At 39.2% G+C, this 26877-nt stretch overlaps 2 protein-coding genes across 2 annotated transcripts in view; one reads left to right on the top strand and one right to left on the bottom strand.

The window, feature by feature from the left end:
• Positions 1-26877, top strand: part of syn2b (synapsin IIb) — a 90350-nt gene that overhangs the window by 49310 nt on the left and 14163 nt on the right. Inside the window, exons 4-5 of the mRNA XM_023954875.2 lie at positions 1818-1974; positions 2086-2175. Of these exons, the coding sequence (XP_023810643.1) occupies positions 1818-1974; positions 2086-2175 (247 nt within the window). The remainder of the gene's footprint in view (positions 1-1817; positions 1975-2085; positions 2176-26877) is intronic.
• LOC101155678 (metalloproteinase inhibitor 4) lies at positions 2969-26530 on the bottom strand. The gene is made up of 5 exons (XM_004068652.5): positions 26037-26530; positions 18950-19047; positions 16696-16810; positions 16257-16381; positions 2969-4508 (listed from the first exon to the last, which is right to left on the bottom strand). The coding sequence occupies exons 1-5, from the start codon at positions 26173-26175 to the stop codon at positions 4311-4313; spliced, it is 675 nt and encodes a 224-aa protein (XP_004068700.1). The 5' UTR covers positions 26176-26530; the 3' UTR covers positions 2969-4310.

Genomic DNA, 26877 nt, shown 5'->3' with positions numbered 1-26877 from the left:
TTTCATTGTTGGAACTTTTAAGCTTTTTTGACAAATATGAAAAGTTGGAAGGTATTGTATTTAAAAAAAACAAAGGGGGGGCGCGGAACTCCCTGAAATCTCTTTAGCGATTAAATGTAGAAGCGTCAGACCGCAATGTTTACTCAAAAGCTGACAGCAGAAGTCTGAAGATGAAGATACGCTGCTGAAGATACCATGAGCAAGACACTTGCTCAGGTACCATTACGCCACAAACCACTCTGACCCAGATACCAGAGGTCTGGTGACAAACCGGCTCTCACAAAGGGAGGCAGTTTCAGCAGCTCGGTAACCTCAAAACACAAGAAGAAGACAAACAGAAAAGGAAGTCTGCAGCATACTTGACGTGTCATGCAAATGTGCATGCATGTCTGCTGAGCTTAGCAAGGGCACGGTTAAGTCCCTGCCACAGCGTTTTTCAAAAAAAAGAGCAAAGAAGGAGGGAAACTCAAAAAGGTACAAAAAAGCCTCAAGAAGACCTTAAAAGAAAGGAATAAGCGCCAAACAGACCAGGCCAAATCAGTGCGTAGTAGAACACAAAATACACACTGAGGCACAGTTAGTCCAAACCGCAAAAATCTTCACATCTTTTCTGCATTGTTTCATTATTTTCTTCTTCTTCCGTCTTACTCACGCCCGGCACGCGAAAACTCACCAAAATTTGCGCACACAATAGTACCCAGCAAAAATGATTTTAGGGCAAATTGAATAACCCCCTACCTAAGGCGATGACATCACATCTAGGGTGGGTAGTGCCTGCAGGTCATACAACGCTGCTTGGGGCTTTAATTTACCTGTAAAGTGTCAAAAACAACATTGACAGTTACATGACAGTATAAACATGTAGCTTTCTTTCCTTTTGTAAAATGTTCCTAATCTTTGTGGTTTTGGAAATTGTGAAAGTATTGGTAATATTTTTGACCATTTTTTTTATATTAAAATCTTTATTAGTTCATTTTTTGCTTTTTATTATCCTTGAAGAAAGCAAATCATCATCTGACAACACTAATTGGTAGATGATTGCAAATTGTGATGCAAGTAACAAATTATTAGAATTGGATTGATAGCTGTTTCCTCTAAATCCAAATATTCTTGAAATATCTTTTTTAAAAATGTTTATTCAAAGTCAGAGTTTTAGCTCTGTTTCCTTTCTTCTCTTTGCAGACATTTTCACAAATACAGGAAGTGAAAAAACCCACAAACACGTTCTACCACATGTCCACTTAGTGGATAATAGGAGTTATTCTTGTTATGATGCTGTTTTATGTTTTGTTCCCCTTCAATTTAAGACTCGCTGGTAGTTGCTCAACAGAGCGACAGTGTGTTTCTCTGACAGTTAACGTCAGTCGGCCACCGCAGCGACCAGCAGCTTATTTTCACCTTCCGTCAAGGAGGTTATTCAACGGGACAAAATGTGCGAGAGGCTTACCCCGCTGCCTGTCAACCCACATCTTCTTCCAGCTGGAAGCTGGAAAACAACATTTGCTTATAGGCTGATGCTGGGAAATCACAAAACCGCAATCAAATTCATGAAAACAGACTATCAGGGGCAAGGATCTGACAGTACTAAAAAAAAAATCACTGGTCATAATTTTTTTCCTATTACTTGAGGCATCACTAATTAATGTTTGTATGTTGTTGTTTTTTGTTTTTTTTTTGCAAGTGTTCGATCAACTTAATGGTCAAACCAGTTGCACTACTCTTGTAGGAACAAAACTATTGGCGTTCCTGCATCGTGTGAATAGTTTGTGTCGTTAATTCATCTTTCAATTGAACTTTCCTCGTCTTTGTTTTTGCAGGTCATTCAAGCCTGATTTTGTCCTGGTGCGTCAGCACGCCTTCAGCATGGCCCAAAATGAAGACTTTAGGAACTTGATCATTGGCCTTCAGTATGCAGGCATCCCCTCAGTCAACACCCTGGAGACCATCTACAACCTCTGTGACAAACCCTGGGCTGTAAGTGTCTCTTATAAACCAACTGTAACTGCTGAAGGACTTTGAAAAAAATGCATGCAGACTTTGATGAAGCTCTAACATTTTCCTCTTGATTGTTCTACTTTGATCCAGTTTTCCCAGCTAATCAATAATCAGAAGCGGTTGGGATCAGACAAGTTCCCTCTAATCGATCAGACTTTCTACCCCAACTACAAAGACATGGTAAAGAGCTTTTTTTTTTTACATTTTTTATTCAACCCATCTGTTAAGTCAATCTGCAGCACAAAAACTTGACTCAATGAAATAGGGAGATTTAAAGGTTTGCCATCCTGAATTAGAAAATCACTCATTCTTAGTTGCCAGAATTATATTAATTTAAGGAATCAAAAGCACTTTTACCAAGTTGAAAAACCCCACAGGGTTAAATTATTTCAATACTTCATGAACAGATTACAATAAAGAGCTACAATCCCCAATGTAACACAAAGCTTGATTGTACATACGATAAGCATGATCTTGATCAAAGAATGTCAACATTTTGAGCAGGGTGGCATATTTAAAGGCCCGGGGAGACAATTCTACAAGGCTCGCATATTTTTGTTTGTTAACAGCTATTGTCAAATTGGAGAAAATTCAATGTCTGTAATAAAACAAAAAAACAAAGCAGTTTGGTAAAATAATTTTCTAGTGCATTGCATCCATGCAGCTTTTTTAACGCAAGGATCCATAAATTGAAAAAAAAAAGGTAAAACTGCGATTAATTTGATTTTAGTGTCATTTAAACAAACATGAATGTGCTTATTTTGTAAAAGGTAGTTTCTTGAGCCAGAGCATTTTTACTGAGGCAAGCAGAATGTATAAGGTCCAGGATGGGAGTTAAACCCTGGCACAAGCATTACAGAAGCTCTGAGGCATCCACATAAAGGATGGGTGATGTGTGGACGGGTGATGTGCAGATGGGTGATGTGTTGGAAAATAACTACTTCAAGGGAAAACAAAGAGACGACAACACTTCTTTCCACTGAGACATTTTATATATAATCAGTTTGTTTTTTTTTTGGTACATGTAGATAGAAAACTATTCAGACAGAAACACAACATAAATACAAAGCCGAACAATACTTTTCATAGAAAACAAACATAAAATTCTTTTAACCCCCTCCTACTTAGGGGTATACCAATGATAATGCATTAAGATCCTGGAATTACTTATTATTTCAATATCATATTTATGTTTAAATAATATTTCCATTCAAATTGTCAAAAAAATAAAATGGATAATTAAATGGTAATTTCTTGAATTTTATGGAACAAAAAGCAAAATATTAAAATAAAAAATGCATTTTAATCTGCATACATTTAATGCAGTAATCCAAAATCAAGACAGGGGTCACTTTAGACTTCAGGTGTTTTCATAAATTCATTTTCATTTTGAATAATGCTTAATAGCTCATTGAAAATCCAATTAACTGCAAAGGGTTATCTACTTTAGGTTTTTTTTTTAAGTTAAAAAAATAAAAATAATCCTTTATGGTAAAAGTAGAGGAGACTCGGCTTTTATGTTGTTAAAGAACTGGATTAGATTTTTGGCACAGATAAAAAATACAGAGATGAACCAAGGCGAATAAAAGCGCAAGAAATTCTATGCTACACATAAAATCTTGTTAGTTTTAAGGTGTTAAGTCCAGCTAAAATACAATATTTACATTTAGTTTTCTCTCACAGATCAAACTGTAATAAAGTCTGAGAATCATGTGTCTCGTTCATGGTTTCCAGTGTCCCAGTGGGTCAGAGCGTCTTTAGCGGGGTGTTGATTTCATCTGAGCAAATAGACTGAAAGGTTTGAGTGAGGCTCAGTTGCTGTCTATCACACAACAGCATCATTATCTCCAACAAACTTAGTATGCTGCACAGTCGCACAGCTGAAAAACTGTGGGAAAACAACAAATCTCCTGTCTTTTCTCACATATTTGGACACATTTTTAACGTTAGCCCATTTTTTGATGTTATAAATAAACCATTGAAAGGTCTTTTATTTTGTGGAAAGGAATTCATTTTTACCCTCAGGAATGTACATGATTTGCAGTGTGGCTGGGATCTGCTGCTGGTCTCGTGCTGTGGCATCAAATAAGTGACATGAAAGACACAGAAATGTAGGAATTTCTTTCATTTTCTAGCATCTTCTTGCAGCAACCACCTGAACTCTAAAAGCTCTTCAAATTCTTTACAATTGACATTTTGTCTGGATTGCGCACCCAAACTGCAAAAATTTGCCAAAGCAGTTTTCTTTTGTCAGTATTTTTGTTTCAATTTGTTGAAGCATTTTTTGCAGGAATACAGACGAGGAGCATTGTTGATCAGGGGTCGGTCATATCCAAGAAGTCTTTATCTGGTTGAGGTCCGCCCCGGTACCAGCTGCAGCTCATGTCCGAGCGGCGCACGCAGGCGTACTGCCGTGCCTGTTCCCCGTTTAGACTGTTATCCAGCAGCCAGTCCGTCCACAAGCATTCGTTCTCCCCTGTAGACGCACATGGCACCGTGTAACACGTGTTGATCTGCCAAAAAAACAAACAAAAATTAAAGCCGCAAGCGGCGTTGTATGGCCCGCAGACGCAACCCGCCTTCCACGCCCAACTCTACGCACCACCGCCCTCACCGCCCTCACCGCCCACAAATTAAAAGCTAGTAAAGGCTGGATTTGCTAATTATGCTAACTATGCTAGCTATGCTAATGTGGCTAAAAGTGCCAGCATAGCGATCAGCATCATCAACTGACTCAGAAAAACACATTACCTAAAATGCTAATTATGCTAACTATGCTAGCTATGCTAATGTGGCTAAAAGTGCTAGCATAGCGATCAGCATCATCAACTGACTCAGAAAAACACATTACCTAAAATGCTAATTATGCTAACTATGCTAGTTATGCTAACATAGCTAAAAGTGCTAGCATAGCGATCAGCATCATCAACTGATTCAGAAAAACACATTCCTCCATTGGTGAGAGCTATATGCCATAAGTTGATAAAAAAAAACCACTTTTTCCAAAATGGCGGCTTTTTTGTTTATTTTATCTCCATAGCAACCATTTTATGTTTTGGTCCCCTTTAGAAGACGAACAGATTGACGTCAGTTTCGGACAAATCGGTAAAAGTAAACTTTTTGTCGTCCTTAGCAACAGTGGTTTTATGCTAACCACGCCCACATTCCTTATATGTCCATATCCAGTGTTTTTCAATGTAATCTGTTTCAGGTATGAATGCATGCATTCAAATTTCACTGTATTGTATTGAAATGCATGGGAGTTATAACAGTGCGCCATTTTGCTAGCATGCCACGCGCACGCCGTTCAAAATCTACAACTTCTAATTCCAACATTTTTTCCACAGTAGCTTGCCATTGATGCCTAAAAAGTTTCGAGATGATTGCTGAAAATTTCAACGACAAGTTTAAGTTTGAATCCAGTGGTAAAGGTGTTTTTTATATAAAATTCAAGATGGCCGCCTTTTCCCGAGGGCAAAGGTCGACGAAACTCCAAAGGTGATTGTAGACTTACGCTAGGGACATGCAAGTCAAATTTCGTCAAAATCGCTCGAAAAAAAGTTCATTTTTCCATATTGTGTAAAATCGCGAAAAACTCAAAATGGCAGATTTTGGCACAAAATGGCCGCCAAACCGTAGGTCGTGTCGCCATCACGTAATGATTTCAAAACTTTATTTGGATATACCCGACAAAGTTATCTGGGTTTCGTTAGCCGATTCTTAAAAATAAAATCCGATTTTTTTTTTTTTTTTTGCCGAGTCAGCACTTTTTTTTGCGATCGTTTTTTGTTTACCACGGCCACATTCCTTTATCGATTTTGTCATATGTGATATCGTTTTGTTCAGTGTGGGCCAGGGTATCGCATATTTCCGTTTCAGGCTATTCCGATAAAATATGTGCGAGCTAGCTAAAATGGCGACCGTTGCGAATTCGCCACGCGCACGCGTTTCAAAATCTACAACTTCTAATTCCAACATTTTGTCCACAATTGATTGCCATTGATGCCCAAGAAGTTTCAAAAAGATCGATGAAAATTCCTAGGACGAGTTTTCATTTGAATACCTTACTAAAGGTGCTTTTTTTTGAAAATTCAAGATGGCCGCCTCTTCCCAAGGTCAAAGGTCAACGAAACTTCTTTGGTAGTTGTAGAATCGTGCTAGTGGCATGTATGTGCAATTTCGTGAAAATCGCTCAAACAAAAGTATCGTTTTCCCATATTGTGAAAAAACACGAAAATCGCCATTTCTCTGAGTTCGCCACAAAATGGCCGCCAAGCAGTAGGTCGTGTGGGCATCCCATAATGATTTCATAACTTCTTTGGGATATTTCCAACACGCGTGTTTTGGTTTCGTACCTGTATTTCAAAATATTTTTTTTTTGGCCCCATAAGCGATTTTTGGCCCATTCATTTTTTTTACGGGAACGCTCGCCGTGATGTCATCGACTTCGGGGGGTTGACGTTTTCTTTGCCGAAAATTCATTTTCAATTTATCCTAGGTGTGTGCCAATTTTGGTGAGTTTTCGGGTATGTGGCGGGGGTCAAATTTGAGCTCAAAGGCGCAGATAGAAAGCGGAATAATAATAATAATTAAAGCCGCAAGCGGCGTTGTATGGCCCGCAGACGCAACCCGCCTCCACGCCCTACTTTACGCACCACCGCTGACCTCACCGCCCTCACAGCCCGCAAATTAAAAGCTAATCAAGGCTGGATTTGCTAATTATGCTAACAATGCTAACTATGCTAATGTGGCTAAAAGTGCTAGCATTGCGATCAGCATCATCAACTGACTCAGAAAAACACATTATCTAAAATGCTAATTATGCTAACTATGCTAGCTACGCTAATGTGGCTAAAAGTGCTAGCATAGCGATCAGCATCATCAACTGACTCAGAAAAAAACATTACCTAAAATGCTAATTATGCTAACTATGCTAACTATGCTAATGTGGCTAAAAGTGCTAGCATAGCATTCAGCATCTTCAACTGACTCAGAAAAACACATTACCTAAAATGCTAATTATGCTAACTATGCTAGCTATGCTAACATAGCTAAAAGTGCTAGCATAGCGATCAGCATCATCAACTGACTCAGAAAAACCCATTACCTAAAATGCTAATTATGCTAACTATGCTAACTATGCTAATGTGGCTAAAAGTGCTAGCATAGCATTCAGCATCTTCAACTGACTCAGAAAAACACATTACCTAAAATGCTAATTATGCTAACTATGCTAGCTATGCTAACATAGCTAAAAGTGCTAGCATAGCGATCAGCATCATCAACTGACTCAGAAAAACCCATTACCTAAAATGCTAATTATGCTAACTATGCTAACTATGCTAATGTGGCTAAAAGTGCTAGCATAGCAATCAGCATCTTCAACTGACTCAGAAAAACACATTACCTAAAATGCTAATTATGCTAACTATGCTTGCTATGCTAACATAGCTAAAAGTGCTAGCATAGCGATCAGCATCATCAACTGACTCAAAAAAACACATTTCCTAAAATGCTAATTATGCTAACTATGCTAGCTATGTTAATGTGGCTAAAATTGCTAGCATAGCGATCAGCATCATCAACTGACTCAGAAAAACACATTCCTCCATTGGTGAGAGCTACATGTCATGAGTTGATAAAAAACCCACTTTTTCCAAAATGGCGGCTTTTCTGTTGATTTTATCTCCATAGCAACCATTTTATGTTTTGGTCCCCTCGGAAGGACGAACAGATTGACGTCAGTTTCTGAGAAATCGGTAAAAGTAAACTTTTTGTCGTCCTTAGCAACAGTGGTTTTATGCTAACCACGCCCACATTCCTTATATGTCCATGTCCAGTCTTTTTCAATGTATTCTGTTTCAGGCATGAATGCATGCATTCAATTTTCACTGTATTGTATTGAAATGCATGGGAGTTATAACAGTGCGCCACTTTGCTAGCTTGCCACGCACACGCCGCTCAAAATCTACAACTTCTAATTCCAACATTTTTTCCACAGTAGCTTGCCATTGATGCCCAAAAAGTTTCGAGACAATCGATGAAAATTCCAACGACAAGTTTACGTTTGAATCTGGTGTTAAAGGTGTTTTTTATAGAAAATTCAAGATGGCCGCCTTTTCCCGAGGTCAAAGGTCGACGAAACTCCAAAGGTGATTGTAGACTTACGCTAGGGACATGCGAGTCAAATTTCGTCAAAATCGCTCGAAAAAATGTTCATTTTTCCATATTGTGTAAAAACGCGAAAAACGCAAAATGGTAGATTTTGGCACAAAATGGCCGCCAAACCGTAGGTCGTGTCGCCATCACGTAATGATTTCAAAACTTTCTTTGGATATACCCGACAAAGTTATCTGAGTTTTGTTAGCCGATTCTTAAAAATAAAATCCGAAAAAATTTTTTTTTGCCGAGTCAGCACTTTTTTTTGCGATGGTTTTTTGTTTACCACGGCCACATTCCTTTATGGATTTTGTCGTATGTGACATCGTTTTGTTCAGTGTGGGACAGGGTATCGCATATTTCAGTTTCAGGCTATTCCGACAAAATATGTGCGAGCTAGCTAAAATGGCGACGGTTGCGAATTCGCCACGGGCACGCGTTTCAAATTCTACAACTTATAATTCCATCATTTTGTCTACAGTAGCTTACCATTGATGCCCGAGAAGTTTCAAAAAGATCGATAAAAATCCCTAGGACGAGTTTTCGTTTGTATCCGTTACTAAAGGTGCTTTTTTTTGAAAATTCAAGATGGCCGCCCCTTGCCAAGGTCAAAGGTCAACAAAACTTCTTTGGTTATTGTAGAATCGTGTTTGTGGCATGTGTATGCAATTTCGTGAAAATCGCTTAAACAAAAGTGTCGTTTTCCCATATTGTGAAAAAACACGAAAATCGCCATTTCTCTGAGTTCGCCACAAAATGGCCGCCAACCCGTAGGTCGTGTGGCCATCCCATAATGATTTCATAACTTCTTTGGGATATCTCCAACACGTATGTTTTGGTTTCGTAACTGTATTTCAAAATATTTTTTTTTGGCCCCATAAGCAATTTTCGGCCCATTCATTTTTTTTACGGGAACGCTCGCCGTGATGTCATCGACCTCGGGGGGGTGACGTTCTCTTTGCCGAAAATTCATTTTTAATTTATCCTAGGTGTGTGCCAATTTTGGTGACTTTTCCGGTATGCGGCGGGGGTCAAATTTTCGCTCAAAACGTCCGTAACAAACAAGAAACGTAATAATAATTAAAGCCGCAAGCGGCGTTGTATGGCCCGCAGACGCAACCCGCCTCCACGCCCAACTCTACGCACCACCGCTGACCTCACCGCCCTCACAGCCCGCAAATTAAAAGCTAGTCAAGGCTGGATTTGCTAATTATGCTAACAATGCTAACTATGCTAATGTGGCTAAAAGTGCTAGCATTGCGATCAGCATCATCAACTGACTCAGAAAAACACATTATCTAAAATGCTAATTATGCTAACTATGCTAGCTACGCTAATGTGGCTAAAAGTGCTAGCATAGCGATCAGCATCATCAACTGACTCAGAAAAACACATTACCTAAAATGCTAATTATGCTAACTATGCTAGCTATGCTAATGTGGCTAAAAGTGCTAGCATAGCGATCAGCATCATCAACTGACTCAGAAAAACACATTACCTAAAATGCTAATTATGCTAACTATGCTAGCTATGCTAATGTGGCTAAAAGTGCTAGCATAGCGATCAACATCATCAACTGACTCAGAAAAACACATTACCTAAAATGCTAATTATGCTAACTATGCTAGCTATGCTAATGTGGCTAAAATTGCTAGCATAGCGATAAGCATCATTTACTGACTCAGAAAAACATATTCCTCCATTGGTGAAAGCTATATGTCATAAGTTGATAAAAAAACGACATTTTCCAAAATGGCGGCTTTTCTGTTTATTTTATCTCCATAGCAACCATTTTATGTTTTGGTCCACTTCAGAAGACGAACAGATTGACGTCAATTTCGGATAAATCGGTAAAAGTAAACTTTTTGTCGTCCTTAGCAACAGTGGTTTTATGCTAACCACGCCCACATTCCTTATGTGTCCATGTCCAGTCTTTTTCAATGTATTCTGTTTCAGGCATGAATGCATGCATTCAATTTTCACTGTATTGTATTGAAATGCATGGGAGTTATAACAGTGCGCCACTTTGCTAGCTTGCCACGCACACGCCGCTCAAAATCTACAACTTCTACTTCCAACATTTTTTCCACAGTAGCTTGCCATTGATGCCCAAAAAGTTTCGAGACAATCGATGAAAATTCCAACGACAAGTTTACGTTTGAATCTGGTGGTAAAGGTGTTTTTTATAGAAAATTCAAGATGGCCGCCTTTTCCCGAGGTCAAAGGTCGACGAAACTCCAAAGGTGATTGTAGACTTACGCTAGGGACATGCGAGTCAAATTTCGTGAAAATCGCTCGAAAAAAAGTTCATTTTTCCATATTGTATAAAAACGCGAAAAACTCAAAATGGCAGATTTTGGCACAAAATGGCCGCCAAACCGTAGGTCGTGTCGCCATCACGTAATGATTTCAAAACTTTCTTTGGATTTACCCGACAAAGTTAGCTGGGTTTCGTTAGCCGATTCTCAAAAATAAAATTCGAAAAAAGTTTTTTTTGCCGAGTCAGCACTTTTTTTTGCGATCGTTTTTTGCTTACCACGGCCAAATACCTTTATCGATTTTGTCGTATGTGACATCGTTTTGTTCAGTGTGGGCCAGGGTATCGCATATTTCAGTGTCAGGCTATTCCGATAAAATATGTGCGAGCTAGCTAAAAAGGTCGACGGTTGCGAATTCGCCACGCGCACGCGTTTCAAATTCTACAACTTCTAATTCCAACATTTTGTCCACAGTAGCTTGCCATTGATGCCCGAGAAGTTTCAAAAAGATCGATAAAAATCCCTAGGACGAGTTTTCGTTTGTATCCGTTACTAAAGGTGCTTTTTTTTGAAAATTCAAGATGGCCGCCCCTTGTCAAGGTCAAAGGTCAACAAAACTTCTTCAGTAGTTGTAGAATCATGGTCTTGGCATGTGTGTGCAATTTTGTGAAAATCGCTTGAACAAAAGTGTCGTTTTCCCATAATGTCAAAAAACACGAAAATCGCCATTTCTCTGAGTTCGCCACAAAATGGCCGCCAAGCCGAAAGTCGTGTGGCCATCCCATAATGATTTCATAACTTCTTTGGGATATTTCAAACACGCGTGTTTTGGTTTCGTAACTGTATTTCAAAATATTTTTTTTTGGCCCCATAAGCGATTTTCGGCCCATTCATTTTTTTTACGGGAACGCTAGCCGTGATGTCATCGTCGTGGGGGGGGTGACGTTCTCTTTGCCGAAAATTCATTTTCAATTTATCCCAGGTGTGTGCCAATTTTGGTGAGTTTTCGGGTATGTGGCGGGGGTCAAATTTGAGCTCAAAGTGGAAGAAAGAAAGTAGAAGAAAAATTAAAGCCGCAAGCGGCGTTGTATGGCCCGCAGACGCAACCCGCCTTCCACGCCCAACTCTACGCACTACCGCGGCCCTCTCCGCCCTCACCGCCCACAAATTAAAAGCTAATCAAGGCTGGATTTGCTCATAATGCTAACTATGCTAACTATGCTAATGTGACTAAAAGTCCTAGCATAGCGATCAGCATAATCAACTCTCTCAGAAAAACACATTTCCTCAAATGCTAATTATGCTAACTATGCTAGCTATGCTAATGTGCCTAAATGAGCTAGCATTGCGATGACCATCATCAACTGACTCAAAAAAACACATTTCCTAAAATGCTAATTATGCTAACTATGCTAGCTATGCTAATGTGGCTAAAAGTGCTAGCATAGCGATCAGCATCATCAACTGACTCAGAAAAACACATTACCTAAAATGCTAATTATGCTAACTATGCTAACTATGCTAATGTGGCTAAAAGTGCTAGCATAGCAATCAGCATCTTCAACTGACCCAGAAAAACACATTACCTAAAATGCTAATTATGCTAACTATGCTAGCTATGCTAACATAGCTAAAAGTGCTAGCATAGCGATCAGCATCATCAACTGACTCAAAAAAACACAATACCTGAAATGCTAATTATGCTAACTATGCTAGCTATGCTAATGTGGCTAAAATTGCTAGCATAGCGATCAGCATCATCAACTGACTCAGAAAAACACATTCCTCCATTGGTGAGAGTTATATGTCATAAGTTGCTAAAAAGCCCACTTTTTCCAAAATGGCGGCTTTTCTGTTGATTTTATCTCCATAGCAACCATTTTATGTTTTGGTCCCCTCGGGAGGACGAACAGATTGACGTCAGTTTCGGACAAATCGGTAAAAGTAAACTTTTTGTCGTCCTTAGCAACAGTGGTTTTATGCTAACCACGCCCACATTCCTTATATGTCCATATCCAGTGTTTTTCAATGTATTCAGTTTCAGGCATTAATGCATGCATTCAATTTTCACTGTATTGTATTGAAATGCATGGGAGTTATAACAGTGCGCCACTTTGCTAGCTTGCCACGCGCACGCCGTTCAAAATCTACAACTTCTAATTCCAACATTTTTTACACAGTAGCTTGCCATTGATGCCCAAAAAGTTTTGAGACGATCGAAGAAAATTCCAACGACAAGTTTACGTTTGAATCTGGTGGTTAATGTGTTTTTTATAGAAAATTCAAGATGGCCGCCTTTTCCCGAGGTCAAGGGTCGACGAAACTCCAAAGGTGATTGTAGACTTACGCTAGGGACATGCGAGTCAAATTTCGTGAAAATCGCTCGAAAAAAAGTTCATTTTTCCATATTGTGTAAAAACGCGAAAAACTCAAAATGGCAGATTTTGGCACAAAATGGCCGCCAAACCGTAGGTCGTGTCGCCATCACGTAATGATTTCAAAACTTTCTTTGGATATACCCGACAAAGTTATCTGGGTTTCGTTAGCCGATTCCTAAAAATAAAATCCGAAAATTTTTTTTTTTGCCGAGTCAGCACTTTTTTTTGCGACGGTTTTTTGTTTACCACGGCCACATTCCTTTATCGATTTTGTCGTATCTGACATCGTTTTGTTCAGTGTGGGCCAGGGAATCGTATATTTCATTTTCACGACATTCCGATAAAATATGTGCGTGCTAGCTTAAATGGCGACGGTTCCGAATTCGCCACGCGCACGCGTTTCAAATTCTACAACTTCTAATTCCAACATTTTGTCCACAGTAGCTTGCCATTGATGCCCGAGAAGTTTCAAAAAGCTCGGAAAAAATCCCTAGGACGAGTTTTCGTTTGTATCCGTTACTAAAAGTGCTTTTTTATGAAAATTCAAGATGGCCGCCCCTTGCCAAGGTCAAAGGTCAACGAAACTTCTTTGGTTATTGTAGAATCCTGCTAGTGGCATGTGTGTCCGATTTCGTGAAAATCGCTTGAACAAAAGTGTTGTTTTACCATATTGTCAAAAAACACAAAAATCGCCATTTCTCAGAGTTCGCCACAAAATGGCTGCCAAGCCGTAGGTCGTGTGGCCATCCCATAATGATTTCAAAACTTCTTGGGGATATCTCCAACACGCGTGTTTTGGTTTCGTAACTGTATTCCGAAATATTTTTTTTTGGCCCCATAAGCGATTTTCGGCCCATTCATTTTTTTTACGGGAACGCTCGCTGTGATGTCATCGACTTCGGGGGGGTGACGTTCTCTTTGTCGAAAATTCATTTTCAATTTATCCCAGATGTGTGCCAATTTTGGTGAGTTTTCGGGTATGTGGCGGGGGTCAAATTTGAGCTCAACGGATCCGTAAGAAAGAAGAAACGTAATAAAAAAAAAAATAATAATGAAACAAAGCAGAAACAATATAGAAGTTTTTGCAGTCAGGTGGCCTATGTATTTCAATGCGGCCTGTCTTTTACTATAGGCTGGGCATGTCTTTTTGGCTTTAAACCTGTCTTTTGAGGGCTTTTTGGGGCTTTTTTGTGTTTTTGTCGTCATTTTTGCGACTACAATTTTGACGTTTGTGCGGGTGTGTTGTGCGTGTGTGTGTATATTTTTGTTGCGTTACACAATTGTCGTGTCGTTTTGTGCTTTGGGCGACTTTTGACCCCATTTTTTGGCGTTTTGACGCGTTTTTTTGACGTTTTGGACTTTTTGAGTGTTCGACCCTCGTACCAGTTACAATATGGTCCTTGCAGTCTATGACTGCTGCGGGCCATAATAATAATAATGAAACAAAGCAGAAACAATATAGAAGTTTTTGCAGTCAGGTGGCCTATGTATTTCAATGAGGCCTGTCTTTTACTATAGGCTAGGCATGTCTTTTTGGCTTTAAACCTGTCTTTTGAGGGCTTTTTTGGGCTTTTTTGGGCTTTTGTCGTCATTTTTGCGACTACAATTTTTACGTTTTTGCGTTGGTGTTGTGCGTGTGTGTGTGTATTTTTGCTGCGTTACACAATTGTCATGTCGTTGTGTGCTTTGGGCGACTTTTGACCCCATTTTTTGGCGTTTTGACGCGTTTTTTTGACGTTTTGGACCTTTTTGAGTGTTCGACCCTCGTACCAGTTACAATATGGTCCTTGCACTCTGTGAGTGCTGCGGGCCATAATAATAATGAAACAAAGCAGAAACAATATAGAAGTTTTTGCAGTCAGGTGGCCTATGTATTTCAATGCGGCCTGTCTTTTACTATAGGCTGGGCATGTCTTTTTGGCTTTAAACCCGTCTTTTGAGGGCTTTTTTGTGCTTTTGTCGTCATTTTTGCGACTACAATTTTTACGTTTTTGCGTTGGTGTTGTGCGTGTGTGTGTGTATTTTTGTTGCGTTACACAATTGTCGTGTTGTTTTGTGCTTTGGGCGACTTTTGACCCCATTTTTTGGCGTTTCGTCGCGTTTTTTTGACGTTTTGGACCTTTTGAGTGTTCGACCCTCGTACCAGTTACAATATGGTCCTTGCACTCTGTGAGTGCTGCGGGCCATAAAAAAACAGTTATCAATATCTGGGGGATTATCTTGTCAATCTTCAACTAGTTATAAATGTTGTAACAAGTTGATTTTACTCAAAGGGACTTGATTCAAATGAATGGATTTAAAAAGCAAATCAGTTTAACGCTTCTATTTGGTTTTGTTTTCATATTGCACCATCAAAAGTCGCCCGAACCGCACAATCGCCACACAAAAATACAGAAAAGCCCTGACCAGAAAAACAAAACAAATAGCCCACAATATGTGTATTAAGAAACACTTTTATCTCCTCCTTTACCACATGGAACAACAAAATATTTAATTGGTTGTTTTTATTGGAATGTAAAGCATTTAAAAACCCAGTCTGCTCATCTTTTGATCCAGTGTAAAAGCGTTCAATTATGATCATGCGCTTTTTAGTCAAAATCAGAAGATCTGTGTTGTTTTCAAGGCCATAGTTTCTGCAGAGTGGCAGGAGTTCATCAGAAAAGTGTCTCTAAGTTGTAGGACTGTTAGTGTGGAGCAGCCCCACCTCCAAATCCCAATTACTGAGAGCTATCCATTTACAGTCTCTCCCACTAGCTTTCAGACCCTCGCACCCTCAACCTAACATTAGCGGTGCAACAATAATGAGAAGCAATATTGCAGCTATCCAGTCGTACAGTTTTGATCCAGACAGCAGCTTAGACGAGGAAAACAAAGACATACACGGATCTATTTGTCTATAAGCATCAGAATAGAGGGAGCCTGTGACCTGCCAGTTGTATTTTCAACATAACAAATAAGCTCTTTTCAACTGCATTTTTTCCCCTGCTCCTGATTCACAAGGATTCAAATATAGAGATACTGAGAAACGCATTTTAAAACGTAACTTTCTTTATGGATGTCAGAAAAATACCACATGAGCATGTTAAAAGCACCAAAAACACAATTTTCATCAGAGTGGGTCTTTAATTCAGTACCTGTCTTTACTTTACTCCTCTTCTCACCTTTACATGGCGGTTGAAACTCACCAGGGTTCACTTGCAAGTGAACCAAGAAATAAGTTTTCACGGAGATCAGGGTTTAATTATTTTAATAAAGTTTTAAACTTCACTTAAAGTGGACAATGTAAGGAAACACATCTGGAGAGAAACAAATAGGCCATTGGGAAAGACCTCTAAAAGATTTCATATGTAAAAAGGAAAATGTTAGATTTGTTTCATGGAAGCAGCTTTTATAACTGTTCTCGACTCAAAGCTCAGAAGTGTGAGAAAGATAAATATGTGAACGTGGACCCAAGTTGGCTACTCACTCGGCATTCGCAGCCCAGCTGGTATCTGTAGTTAAGGTTCTTCTTTTGCGAAAGGGACAAGTTGTCCCATGATTCCACCAGGTCACACTGGCCAATAGAAACCCGGCCATCATTCCACATACTCCCTGAAGACAGACAGTAAAAAGGAACTAGTTTTAACAATTAATACTAAAAATGTCTAAAAACATTTATTTATCCCATTCTTCATTTTTGTGGTTTGTCACAATCTGTAAAGAGTTTAAATTTATATCTGTAGTGAGATTAAGGTGTTTCGTTCTGAATTTCAGTTGATTGGCTCTTTTACTAATTGTCATTATAAAAGGTAAGCAATCCACCCAAAGAAACTTTAACTTTGAAAAAGAATAAAACCTTTATTACAGTTAAAAGCATATCCCTAGACTTGATGTGCCTGTTGAGCGAAACCTTCAGAAAGCTGTACCTGAGAGCAGATACCCTGCTTTGTTGTTGGAGTCCAGCTTGACTCCACACAGTGAGGAGAAGACAGGTGTGTACACATACTGGATATCCTTGGCCCTGTCAAAACCTTTAAACATCTGGACACAGAGATGTACAGGAAGAGAAAAGCATGAAGCTACGCAGAGAGAACATAACCTTTAGAGCGGTACATGCAGCAGAAGTAAAGGTTGGTCTGATGACAAAAACACATTTTTACTGCATTTTATGGCTGTTCAAATGAGTGCACAAATCAAAATCCATCAAGTTGAAAATGCGATTTGCGTGCTGTTGACTAATGTGATGTTTGTTTTATGAGACGCAGGTTTGAAGGTCAAGGGTGGATGTTATGTCACCACATTGACGTTTTAGTGAGAGTCATTGTTTTGAGTCATTGTGAGCAGTTTATTTAAAATTCAATAAGCAAACAGGAAAGACTCCTTATTAAATGCTGACAGATAAAAGGCCAGATTTATCAAAAATGTTGAAATGTGCTTCTTTGAAAAGCTGGATTCTAAATGTTACCAAAGACTTTTTTTTTTGTAGTAAGAACAGCCCAACCTAAATGGCTCATCATCCTGACGCAGAAAGGGTTCAGAAACGTTTGAAATGTGTCAGTCATAGTCAAAGAGTCAGTCATTGAAAAGGATTCGCTTCCGGCTCCAACCAAATGAAATCAATTCAGTCGCCATTTTATCCCAATACGGATGGTGCCATGTTGGAGCTAGACATCATCAGGAAACAGTCTTTGTTTCAAGTCGGTCTCGGTCAACATTTCAATGGTAAACACTCTTGACAATCAGAACTGAAATTGTTAAAATGAGAATAAGCAACAACAAAAAGGTAGAGTAAGAATGGTTATTCTGACAAACAGAATGACTGAGTCATAACTGTTTTCTCAAAGGAAGTCTATGGGATATTGGCTTCTTGGATTCAATAACTTCTTATTTGGACCAACAGGGGGAAAGGGTCACTAAGTCCAGATCTCATATACAGTCAATGGGTAGAACTGAATGAAGGACGAGATAATGAATTCAAAAGTCTATAGTATAAAAACAAAAACCCACAAAGTGACACATCTGATGGGAAAAGTCAAAAAGAGTCTAGAGAAGTAAGCGATGAATCAACCAACAGGACGTCTGCTACTATTAAAGGGATTTGATAGCTGACAACACAGATGAGATTCACTTCACTAAAGATTACAGCTCAAAGCAACGGATTAAAGGAAATCCAGTCGTTAAAAGAAAACAGCAGTTTTACCCTAACAACTCTGTCAAATATTTATAAAACAAAACAATGGAGGGACAGCGGGTTAAGATTTAGATTGAAGGTGATGATAAATATAAAAGTATGATTTATATCTGAGGGATTTGGCCAACAGATGGGATCGATTATGGTGAAACCTTTTCTCCAACAATCAACTTATCAATAATGAGACACTTTTTTAAAAAGCACCACAAAAGAGTTTTTTACTTCATCAAATGAATGTAGAAACAGCTATTTTACATGATCCCACTGATTATAAGGTTTACTTAGATCAACCAGAGGTTAGGAAGAAGGAAAACACTTGGTGTCTTAAATAGTGGAACAGATCTTCAATGTGAAGCGCGGGTTGGGAGGTCAGGGATGTACACAAACGTTTTGGGAAATTTGAGTCATTTTGAGCTGTTTTTGGCTTAAAAAAATGAAAGTATAGAAACGCGTTTACCTTTTTTCTCTCCAAAAAATGTCAAGAAGCTAAAGGTGCTTCCGTCCGCTTTAGCTTTCGAAATCATTGCTGTTGAAGCTGCAAAGCTCAACACAAGGAAGAACAAAAAGATGCAATCCCAGTTTAGATTAAAATTTTCTGTCAGCTGATAGAAATAGATTAAAACCCAGCATTGAATTGTATAGAACCTTACGTAGTCATTAAAAACACCCATTATTAACAAAAAGCTCATTTTCGACTTCATGGTTTGGAGGGGAAACACCTTGTGCAACATTTTTTCTTCTCACAGTCAGCTGCAGTCTCTGTCATGCTTTGGTTTCTTTGAGTTTGGGTCTGACGTGCTGCAGCCACAACGTGGCTGTTGTTTGTTTTCATTTTAAGAAATTGAGATGTAGCAAAAAAAAAAAAGCTCAAGGATAAGCATATCAGAAGGTAGGCCTGCAGCGCAGCTCAGTGGCTTTTACAAGTGTTGACAGTTTTATTGAAGCTGTGTGAAACAAAAGCGTCTATTGATGTCGTCCACAAGACCCACCTTGATCATTTTGATCTCGTACTGGATCATCTTCATGTAAGGTGAGGAGCTGTTGCTAGGTGACACAATCTTCTCACCGGAGATCTTTGCCCTTATCACTGTTTGTGGAAAGCAGACAAAAAGAAGGGTTAGGATAAATTGAATTGGCTCCTGAATGCAAGAGGCAAGATAAAAGGAGCCCAGTCACTGGGCAAAGGCAATTTAAGCACCCAGATTTATGTATTTTTGGATGGATGGATAGACTGACAGATGCATGTATAAAGGGAGACATGTGTCCCCCCCCCCATTTCCCTCCTCTATCTCTTTAATCGTCACTCCTCTTCCTCCCTAGTGTCGCAGCCTCTCAGTGGTGATACAGGATGTACCCCTCTTCTCTTGGGAGGAAATTCAAAACCCACATGGAATAACAATTAGCTGTCTGCTTGCTCACTCCTAACCAATGTCACATGCACAGCATGCATGGGCATTTTTTGTTTTAATGCAGCCAGACCACAACATGCAGCCTCTGCTTTGCCAAGTGAAGCTGCAACAGGGCATTTTGTTGGCACAAACTACTGCAGAATAAGATGTCGTTATCTTGCTGTGCAAATGATAGACTTGTCCTGTTTCTAATGTTTTTTGAGCAAATGAATCAGTTTGTTATTTAGTATCATTACTGCAGAGACAGCTGAAGGGTGGAAAATATTAAAAAAAAAGCAAACAATGCTCAGAAATCTGGATCAAAACAAATAAAAAAACTTTAGCACTAATAACAGAACTAACAATAAAAAACCAAAAATACAAGAGCTTGAGTTAATTAGGTCTTTCATATTTATTTTTATTTGCTTTACAATACTTTCGTTTTTTTTTTGTTTTACCCATAGTTCCTCTGTACACATTATGTTTCACATTTTTACAGCTTATTGATCAATTTAGGTTTAGCCATGTAATATTAAAGCATCATTAAATGGAAGGATAAGTAATTCTATACTCCTGGAAGGTGACGTTTGTTCATTCATGCGGCTGTAAAGGGTTCTCCTGCAGGGACATAAACTCGCTCGTGTTTCTCAGAACTACGCAGTACAGTTGAACAAGAATGAAGCTCATAGTGGAAGCTGAGAGCAGGAGGCTGGAAAAGCCGATTTTGTAAAACTTTGAATGACAAAAGAAAAACAACAGCATCCATGAATAAAGGTCGCACAGCTGATAGCAAACTGCCCCCTTGCTTTTTCTTTTGGAACAGCCCAGAAGTACAGCAGTGTTTTGTGTGCTGTAAGAGGAGGAGGGGCTCAGTCTGTTCTGTGAAATCAGCTTAGGGGAAACTGAGACTTTCTGTTTGTTTGTCAAAAGAAAGGCTCATGAACATTATTGAACTTGTTTGAAGCGATGAAGCTAGACCTTGTGGCTCTGCGGAGCAAGACGGTGGTAAATGGATGTGTCTTTTGCAAGAAATGTCAGGGAGCTAAAGGTTTTACTGTGACTTTGATATAAGAACCAAGAGAGTTGACTAAAGCACAGCATACATACAAAAACTACCACGTCTCTGTCCTTAAAGAAAAAAAGATTAAAAGTAAAATCAAATGTGTTTTCTCTTGGATTAGGCTGATTTTAATTCTTTGTTTTCCTTAGAACCTCTTCATAAATGTTTTGGAATGTTGTTCTTTTGAGTTAAAACTTGTTCACAGCTAACCTAAAGATCCCAATTTTCTTTCTGGCCTTTCAATAACTTTACATGTGTTTGGGAAAATGGTCCAGACACCATGACTCAACCTCAAGACAATGTCACCTGGATAAATGAGAAGCTTCGCCAGCAAACCTTTATAGATTACTACCACTATTTATCTGTCAATATTTTTTTATGTAATCCTATTCTTTGAAAACTGTTGGCCAAAAAAATTATATGGAACAAAGGCCAACATACTGAGAAACAGCTTGTTGAATTTGATGTAAATAGCTAAATTTGGGTTTAGGAAGTAAACACCTGTTTCTAAAAATGTCTAAAGCAAGGTGCGTTCGCCATGATGGCGCCACAGAACAAGCTCCTCCCACACTGCCATACCAAACTGCAGCATTTGTTTTTCTAAAGCAGCTGCTCTGTCTTCTTTATGCCAGAGGGAACAGCTGGGTAAATCTTGAATAATGGCTATATGCCACTTGCTAACAGTTAAAAACAAGGGATAACACAGATCAGAGTGAGATGAACAGCACTGAGCTATTCAGCAATAAAACTTAAACTGTTGCCGTTAAATTCGGGAGGCGAGGCAGATATAATAGCTGAGTGAATGATTGAGTGCTGCATATTTGAATGTTTATGTTAATCCCAACTCTCCTCCATCTTGAAATTGCATGAATTATCTCCGGCAGATTAGATCAGCAGCTTAAGTCACCGTTGCTGTGTTTTGCCCTGAATTGATTGCAGCCACGCCGGCAGCGTGAGAGTGCCTCCTCCATGGCTCCAGAGCTACATCAGCGAGGAGAAATATTGCAAACTTGTACCATGAGAACTGATGAAGTAACTTCTCATTCCCAGATGAATTGGCAACCCTTGTCATGCTCACAAAGCTGGACTGTTAGTGCGCTTTCACATCGATATTGTTAGTATGCAGACCATCAGACTGAGCCTATAGACATGTAAATGAAGCTGAGAGGGAGAGGGAAAGAAAGAGAGAGATGGAGTAGGCTGTGCTGCCATGGAATGGCTTCAGCCCGGGAAATACACACTCACACACATATACACAACTAAAAATGCACAAAGACACGGCCAGGGAATTGTCCAGAGTGTGCAGAAACCAATATATTATCCAGATGCACAGTAACTTCACAGAGCTTCTGGGCTCTAACAGCACCGACAGGTCAACTTAAGGCCACCAGCACCTCAGCTTTGAAACAACAAAGACTGTGGTCCAGCAAAAGAAAAAGAAAAAACTTTTTGGTGAATATGACACCTTGCTGTCCAAGATTAAGGTGAAAAGAGACACTTCCAGGTTCTGCATGTCTGCAGCATTCTTCTGCTCATACCTTTTCTGTTTTAATAACAAGAAAAAGCTTCATGGCACACTATGAAGATTTTTCCTAAGGAACAAAGACTATTATTTTTTGTTTATCATGCAAACTAACCAAAGACAAAGAAAGATTTGCTGGGTTTAATTTGTTCCTGGGTGCAAAGCTGAAGAGTGAAGCAACGCTCAGTAAATCAACATTCCCATACATCTAATAAACCTATAAAAGATGCAGCTCATCTTTAGAAGAAAGGGTTTTAAAATAAAGTTACAAATTTTTCATTCTCTGAAGTAAACTAATTTCAGAAGGACTTAGGCATTAAATATGTATCGTCTTCTAACACGATTTAAAGCCTAAAAACTGAATTATTGTATTTGTAGAACTCCAGATTTTGGTGTAAAAACAAAAAGTGTTTCAAAATTGGTTTTACTGTCATCTTAATTAGTTTTACATATACGGTAACTATACATATTTCCTTTTTGTAAACGTATTTGTCAAACAGTTTTTCTCGTTTTGAGGCTGTGCTGCTGTTCTGCTCGGCCCGACCATCATTGTGGAAGCAGTTATTTATGTCAGCGAGTCTTTCCTGGTGTAATAACACTTTAGTAGTAAATCAAACTCGTAGTAAAACCAAATAGATTAGGTGAGCTAGGTTTGCAACTCATACATTTACAAGAGAGAAAAAAAACAAGTAATTTGCCTAAACAGTTGGGGGACACTGAAATCTCTAATCAGAAAAGGAGAAAGTAGGTCACACCAAACCCTACGGTATTAAGGTGACTCTATAAACGATGCTCATTTTGGGATTTTGATGTCTTTAAAACTATTCCAGCATACCGGTACATGTACTATTATCTGATAATACCATCTGAATCTACAAATGATTATATTATAGCTTCTTCCTGCATGGTCAGAACATTTTTGCATAAATTCCAGTGTGGACCATCACTTATTATTGTCACAGTAATTAAATATTGTCCTGGTGGAAATAAATCTGCAAACAGCAGAGTTGCTGTTGTTTATTTTTCCATTAAAACAGAGAATATGTATCTATTAGTTTGTTTTCACACATGTTCTGTAATAGAATATATTTGTTTTAAGCACATTACTTTCATAATGGAGTTCTCATATATTCATATGTTGAACAAATACATCTGTTGGTTTGTAAGGTGAAGTGAAGGTGTGCTCAAACATTTCGTGCTTTCATCTGACACACAACGACTGCACACATCAACAGTAATTGCTAGACAAGCTGTAGCTGATTCAGACATTAATTCATAAACGTCTGCGTTTGGGCTTTGGGTTGCGGAAGCAGCAGTCTCAGCAATAAGCCCAGATCTCCTTGGCCACCTCCTACAGCTCTTCTGGGAGGATGCCTGGCATTCCCAGGTCAGCAGTTCTATTCATGGTCGGCTGGAGCACTTTCTCCTGGTTGGACACACCCGTATTGCTTCACTAGGAACATGTCTGATGGCATTCTCGCCAAATCTCTAAACTACCCTAACTGGCTCGTCTAAGTGTAAAGGCATAGTAGTTCTGTTTGTAGTTCCTTTTAGATGGCTGAGCTTCAGCTGTATCTATAAGACCCGGTTTACACTTCATGGTGATTTGTAGTTGCTCAGGTGGCAAGGGCATCGGAAGGGAATCACCCCAATCGCTGCAAAATGTTACACAAGCTGATGACATCATCATCAGCATTTGAATGCATTCTAAATACAAGAGGAGTAAGACATTATTTAATTCTGACTCAGTTGCACAATAAAAAAAAAACATTTTCACTGCATATTCACTTTGTAATGCAAATATTTAACGTTGTCTACATTCAATAAAAAAAAAAAAAAAAAAAAATATATATATATATATATATATATATATATATATATATATATATATATATATATATATATATATATATATATATATATATATATATACTTTCTAGACTCAGGGGTCTGAGGTCTTTCCAGGGACCTTTTGTAGCCACTCCTCCAGCTTGGGGGTTACTGCCCCGATTGCTCCAATTACCACTGACACCACTGTCACCATCACCTTACCAACCGGCTGGGTAGCTCGGTTGGCAGTAGGGACATAATGCGATTGATGCGATGGCCGATTGCTAAGAAATATTCACCAGGCATAAGGGTCCATGTCCGCTGCCACGCTTGTGGCTTTTGGCCACAGCTGAAAGCAAAGGAACAGAGATGGACCAGTAAACTCAGAACTTTGTCCCCTGAATCAACTCTCACTTCGCAAAGTAGGCATTACTGCCGACCTTCAACAATTCATCAATGAATCTCAGTCTCCATCCTTTCTTTACTTGTAAACGAAACCCCCAAATAGTTAGGTCCCTCCACCTGGAGATGCGACTCACCCCCAACCTGGAGAAGGGGGGGTTCCCTCTTTTTCTGGATAAAAACCATGGCTTCAGATTAGGAGGAGCTGATTATTATCCCATTTACTTTACACCCAGCTGCAAACCCCTCCTTAGAGAATCAAAGATCTTGGCTGGATGAAGCCAAAATGATCCTTTCATCTGGAAATAACGGAGACTGGATTCAAAGTCTCCCAAAGCAAAAACCCTTCAGACTTTTGGCAGCTCAGAGAAAATCTGTTAATGAAAGGCATGAACAAAATTGGTGAAGTTCAATTCTGACTAGAAACAAATCTGACTTACTGCTGACTATGTTAAACAGCTGTCCTGCATTTTTATTTAATTATTTATTTGTTTATTTATTTATTCATTCATTTCTTTAACAAGGACAGTACACATTAAAAGCATGGCTGCAATGCTCCAGAATTAGCCCAAGGCTATTTTTCTTCTGTAGTCCCCTATATCATGGCTCACATTTTCAAAAAATTTTCGGATAAATTTGAGGTATTAAGTTTTTAAGGTTTGTAAGTTACAATCTAACTAGTGTTCAATTAAACATTTTCTTCCCAGCTTTTACTAAAATATTCCAAGCACAGTCATTATTCTATACCTTCTAAGTTCCTCAAGTTACAATATAGATTTGACCACTAACACAATCCCGGTCTCTGCTGAGGGCTGTCACATCTTTATCCTGTTTGCAAAATGTCTTTGTGTTGACTAACTAGACAAGCACTGACAACACGTTGATGATAAAATGTTGATAAAGCAGAATGGTGTCAAGGCCATCATCTGTTTTGTGAGACCAAAGTGATCTAGTTTACAGATCTTTACAGATCTTGTAATATCAGATTAAAATTTTCAGGAAATTAAGTTGTTCAAGGGCAGATCTGGTTTTCTTGATTATTTAGTGGTAAATGTTAATTACATTTGTGGAAATCTCAGTAATTACCCTAGAGTTCCATTTTGGTCACAAACATCCCACTTCCTTTGAATTAAGCTGTTTTAAAAGTATTGCTTCAAAAAGCTGTCATGAAGTTCAGTAACCCAGATGAAGTTTTGCTCCGACTTCGTTTTTAGACTCATTTTTGAGCAACTTTGACAAATCTGACCCCCACAACCCGACGGGGGATAGGAACCAATTAGAAACGCAAGACTTCAAAGAAAGTGATCCCTCCTTTGCCCCCCCTTTTTTTTTCTTTCCTCCCATTCCCCTGCTGGCTTGTAACCTTTGACAAGAGCACATACTCCAGCTTTCCACACTTTGGAGCCAAGCACTCAAAGTCAAAGCAGAGTGTTGGTTTTGGCCAGCCCTTAGACAAGAGAGAGCTGTATAGTGGGGGCCATGGGTCTGGGAGACGAGCATGCTATCTGACAAACAGACAGAAACTAGGCCGTGTTGATTTAGGGATGACTGTGTTGTTAGGGGCTGGTGTTATGCACAAAGAAAGGTAGCAACTAGTTCAACAATTTTTTAACATTGTGACATTTTCACAGCGATAAAAACGTCCGGCCCCTCATAAGCAACAACATCTGCATGTAAGCAAAACAACAATTAAATGCTTCTTTTTTGGCAGTTCAATCACCTTTTATGTTGATTGTCACTGTTTTTGCCTTATAAAATCTTAGAAAATTGGTCAGTGAAATAATTCCTTTACGAACGATGTGACACAAATTCCATTTTCAACCAAAGAAACGATCCCTCTGGCTATTGTTACGTGAATGTGGTCAGTTACTCACCAATCTCAGCGCTGCAGAAGAGCTGCTGTGGGTGTGATGGGTGGCAGCTGCATCCCTCTACAGCTTCCTCCATGCCCGCACCAAGCAAAAGGACCATCCACAGCCCCAAACACACACTCTGCTCCTGGGACACGGCCATGACGGCTCTGGCTACCTCTGACTGCTCCACCACTTGATGAACGCTCTGATGCTGTTAAGTTTCCCTGGAAGGAATTCAGCCCGACAGTCAACAAAGGGGGAGCGTGGCAAATAGAACAGCGGGGTCAAATTTTTGGGGTGAGCTCCGCTGAGCTTAGAGGCAGCTGTGGATAGAGATGTTTTCATAAGTTTAAATTGCAGCTCTAAATTCAAGTTGCAGCAAATAAATTGAGTTGAAGGCTGCTGCTGCTTCTGCTCCACTCTCTTTTCTCCTCTTTCCCTCTCCCCTTCTCCATGGAAAACACCCAAGGAGACTCACAATAGTTGGATCTCCTCACACTCTGGTCTTGAATGCTGAGAGGGTCGCACACAGGGAGCCTCTTATGTGCTCAACAATTTAGGGGCAGCCTTCCCGAATGCAGAAAAACTCGTCTTTGCCTCTGCTTCTTTTTCTGTTTTTGAAGCCCTACTATCTCTTCTCCCCCCAGAATTTTTTTTCACTGGTTGAGATTTAAGACTTTAGTTAAGTTTAAGCTTCAAGCTCAAAATCTGATTGTTAACAACAGATTTCTAAATTATTCAAATAATTAGCTAACGTTTTTTATTTTTATTTTAGTGATCAGGGGGTTAATTTTCCTGTTATAAAACCCAGTTATTCTGTGTCTTTAGCTTAAAATGCAAATGCAAAGAAGTATTTTTCTTT

This window comes from Oryzias latipes, chromosome 5 (genome assembly GCF_053564925.1).
Source record: "Oryzias latipes strain Hd-rR chromosome 5, Olatipes_Hd-rR_3.1".
Taxonomy (NCBI): Eukaryota; Metazoa; Chordata; class Actinopteri; order Beloniformes; family Adrianichthyidae; genus Oryzias; species Oryzias latipes.
This window is presented reverse-complemented; position numbering and strand designations above follow the sequence as displayed.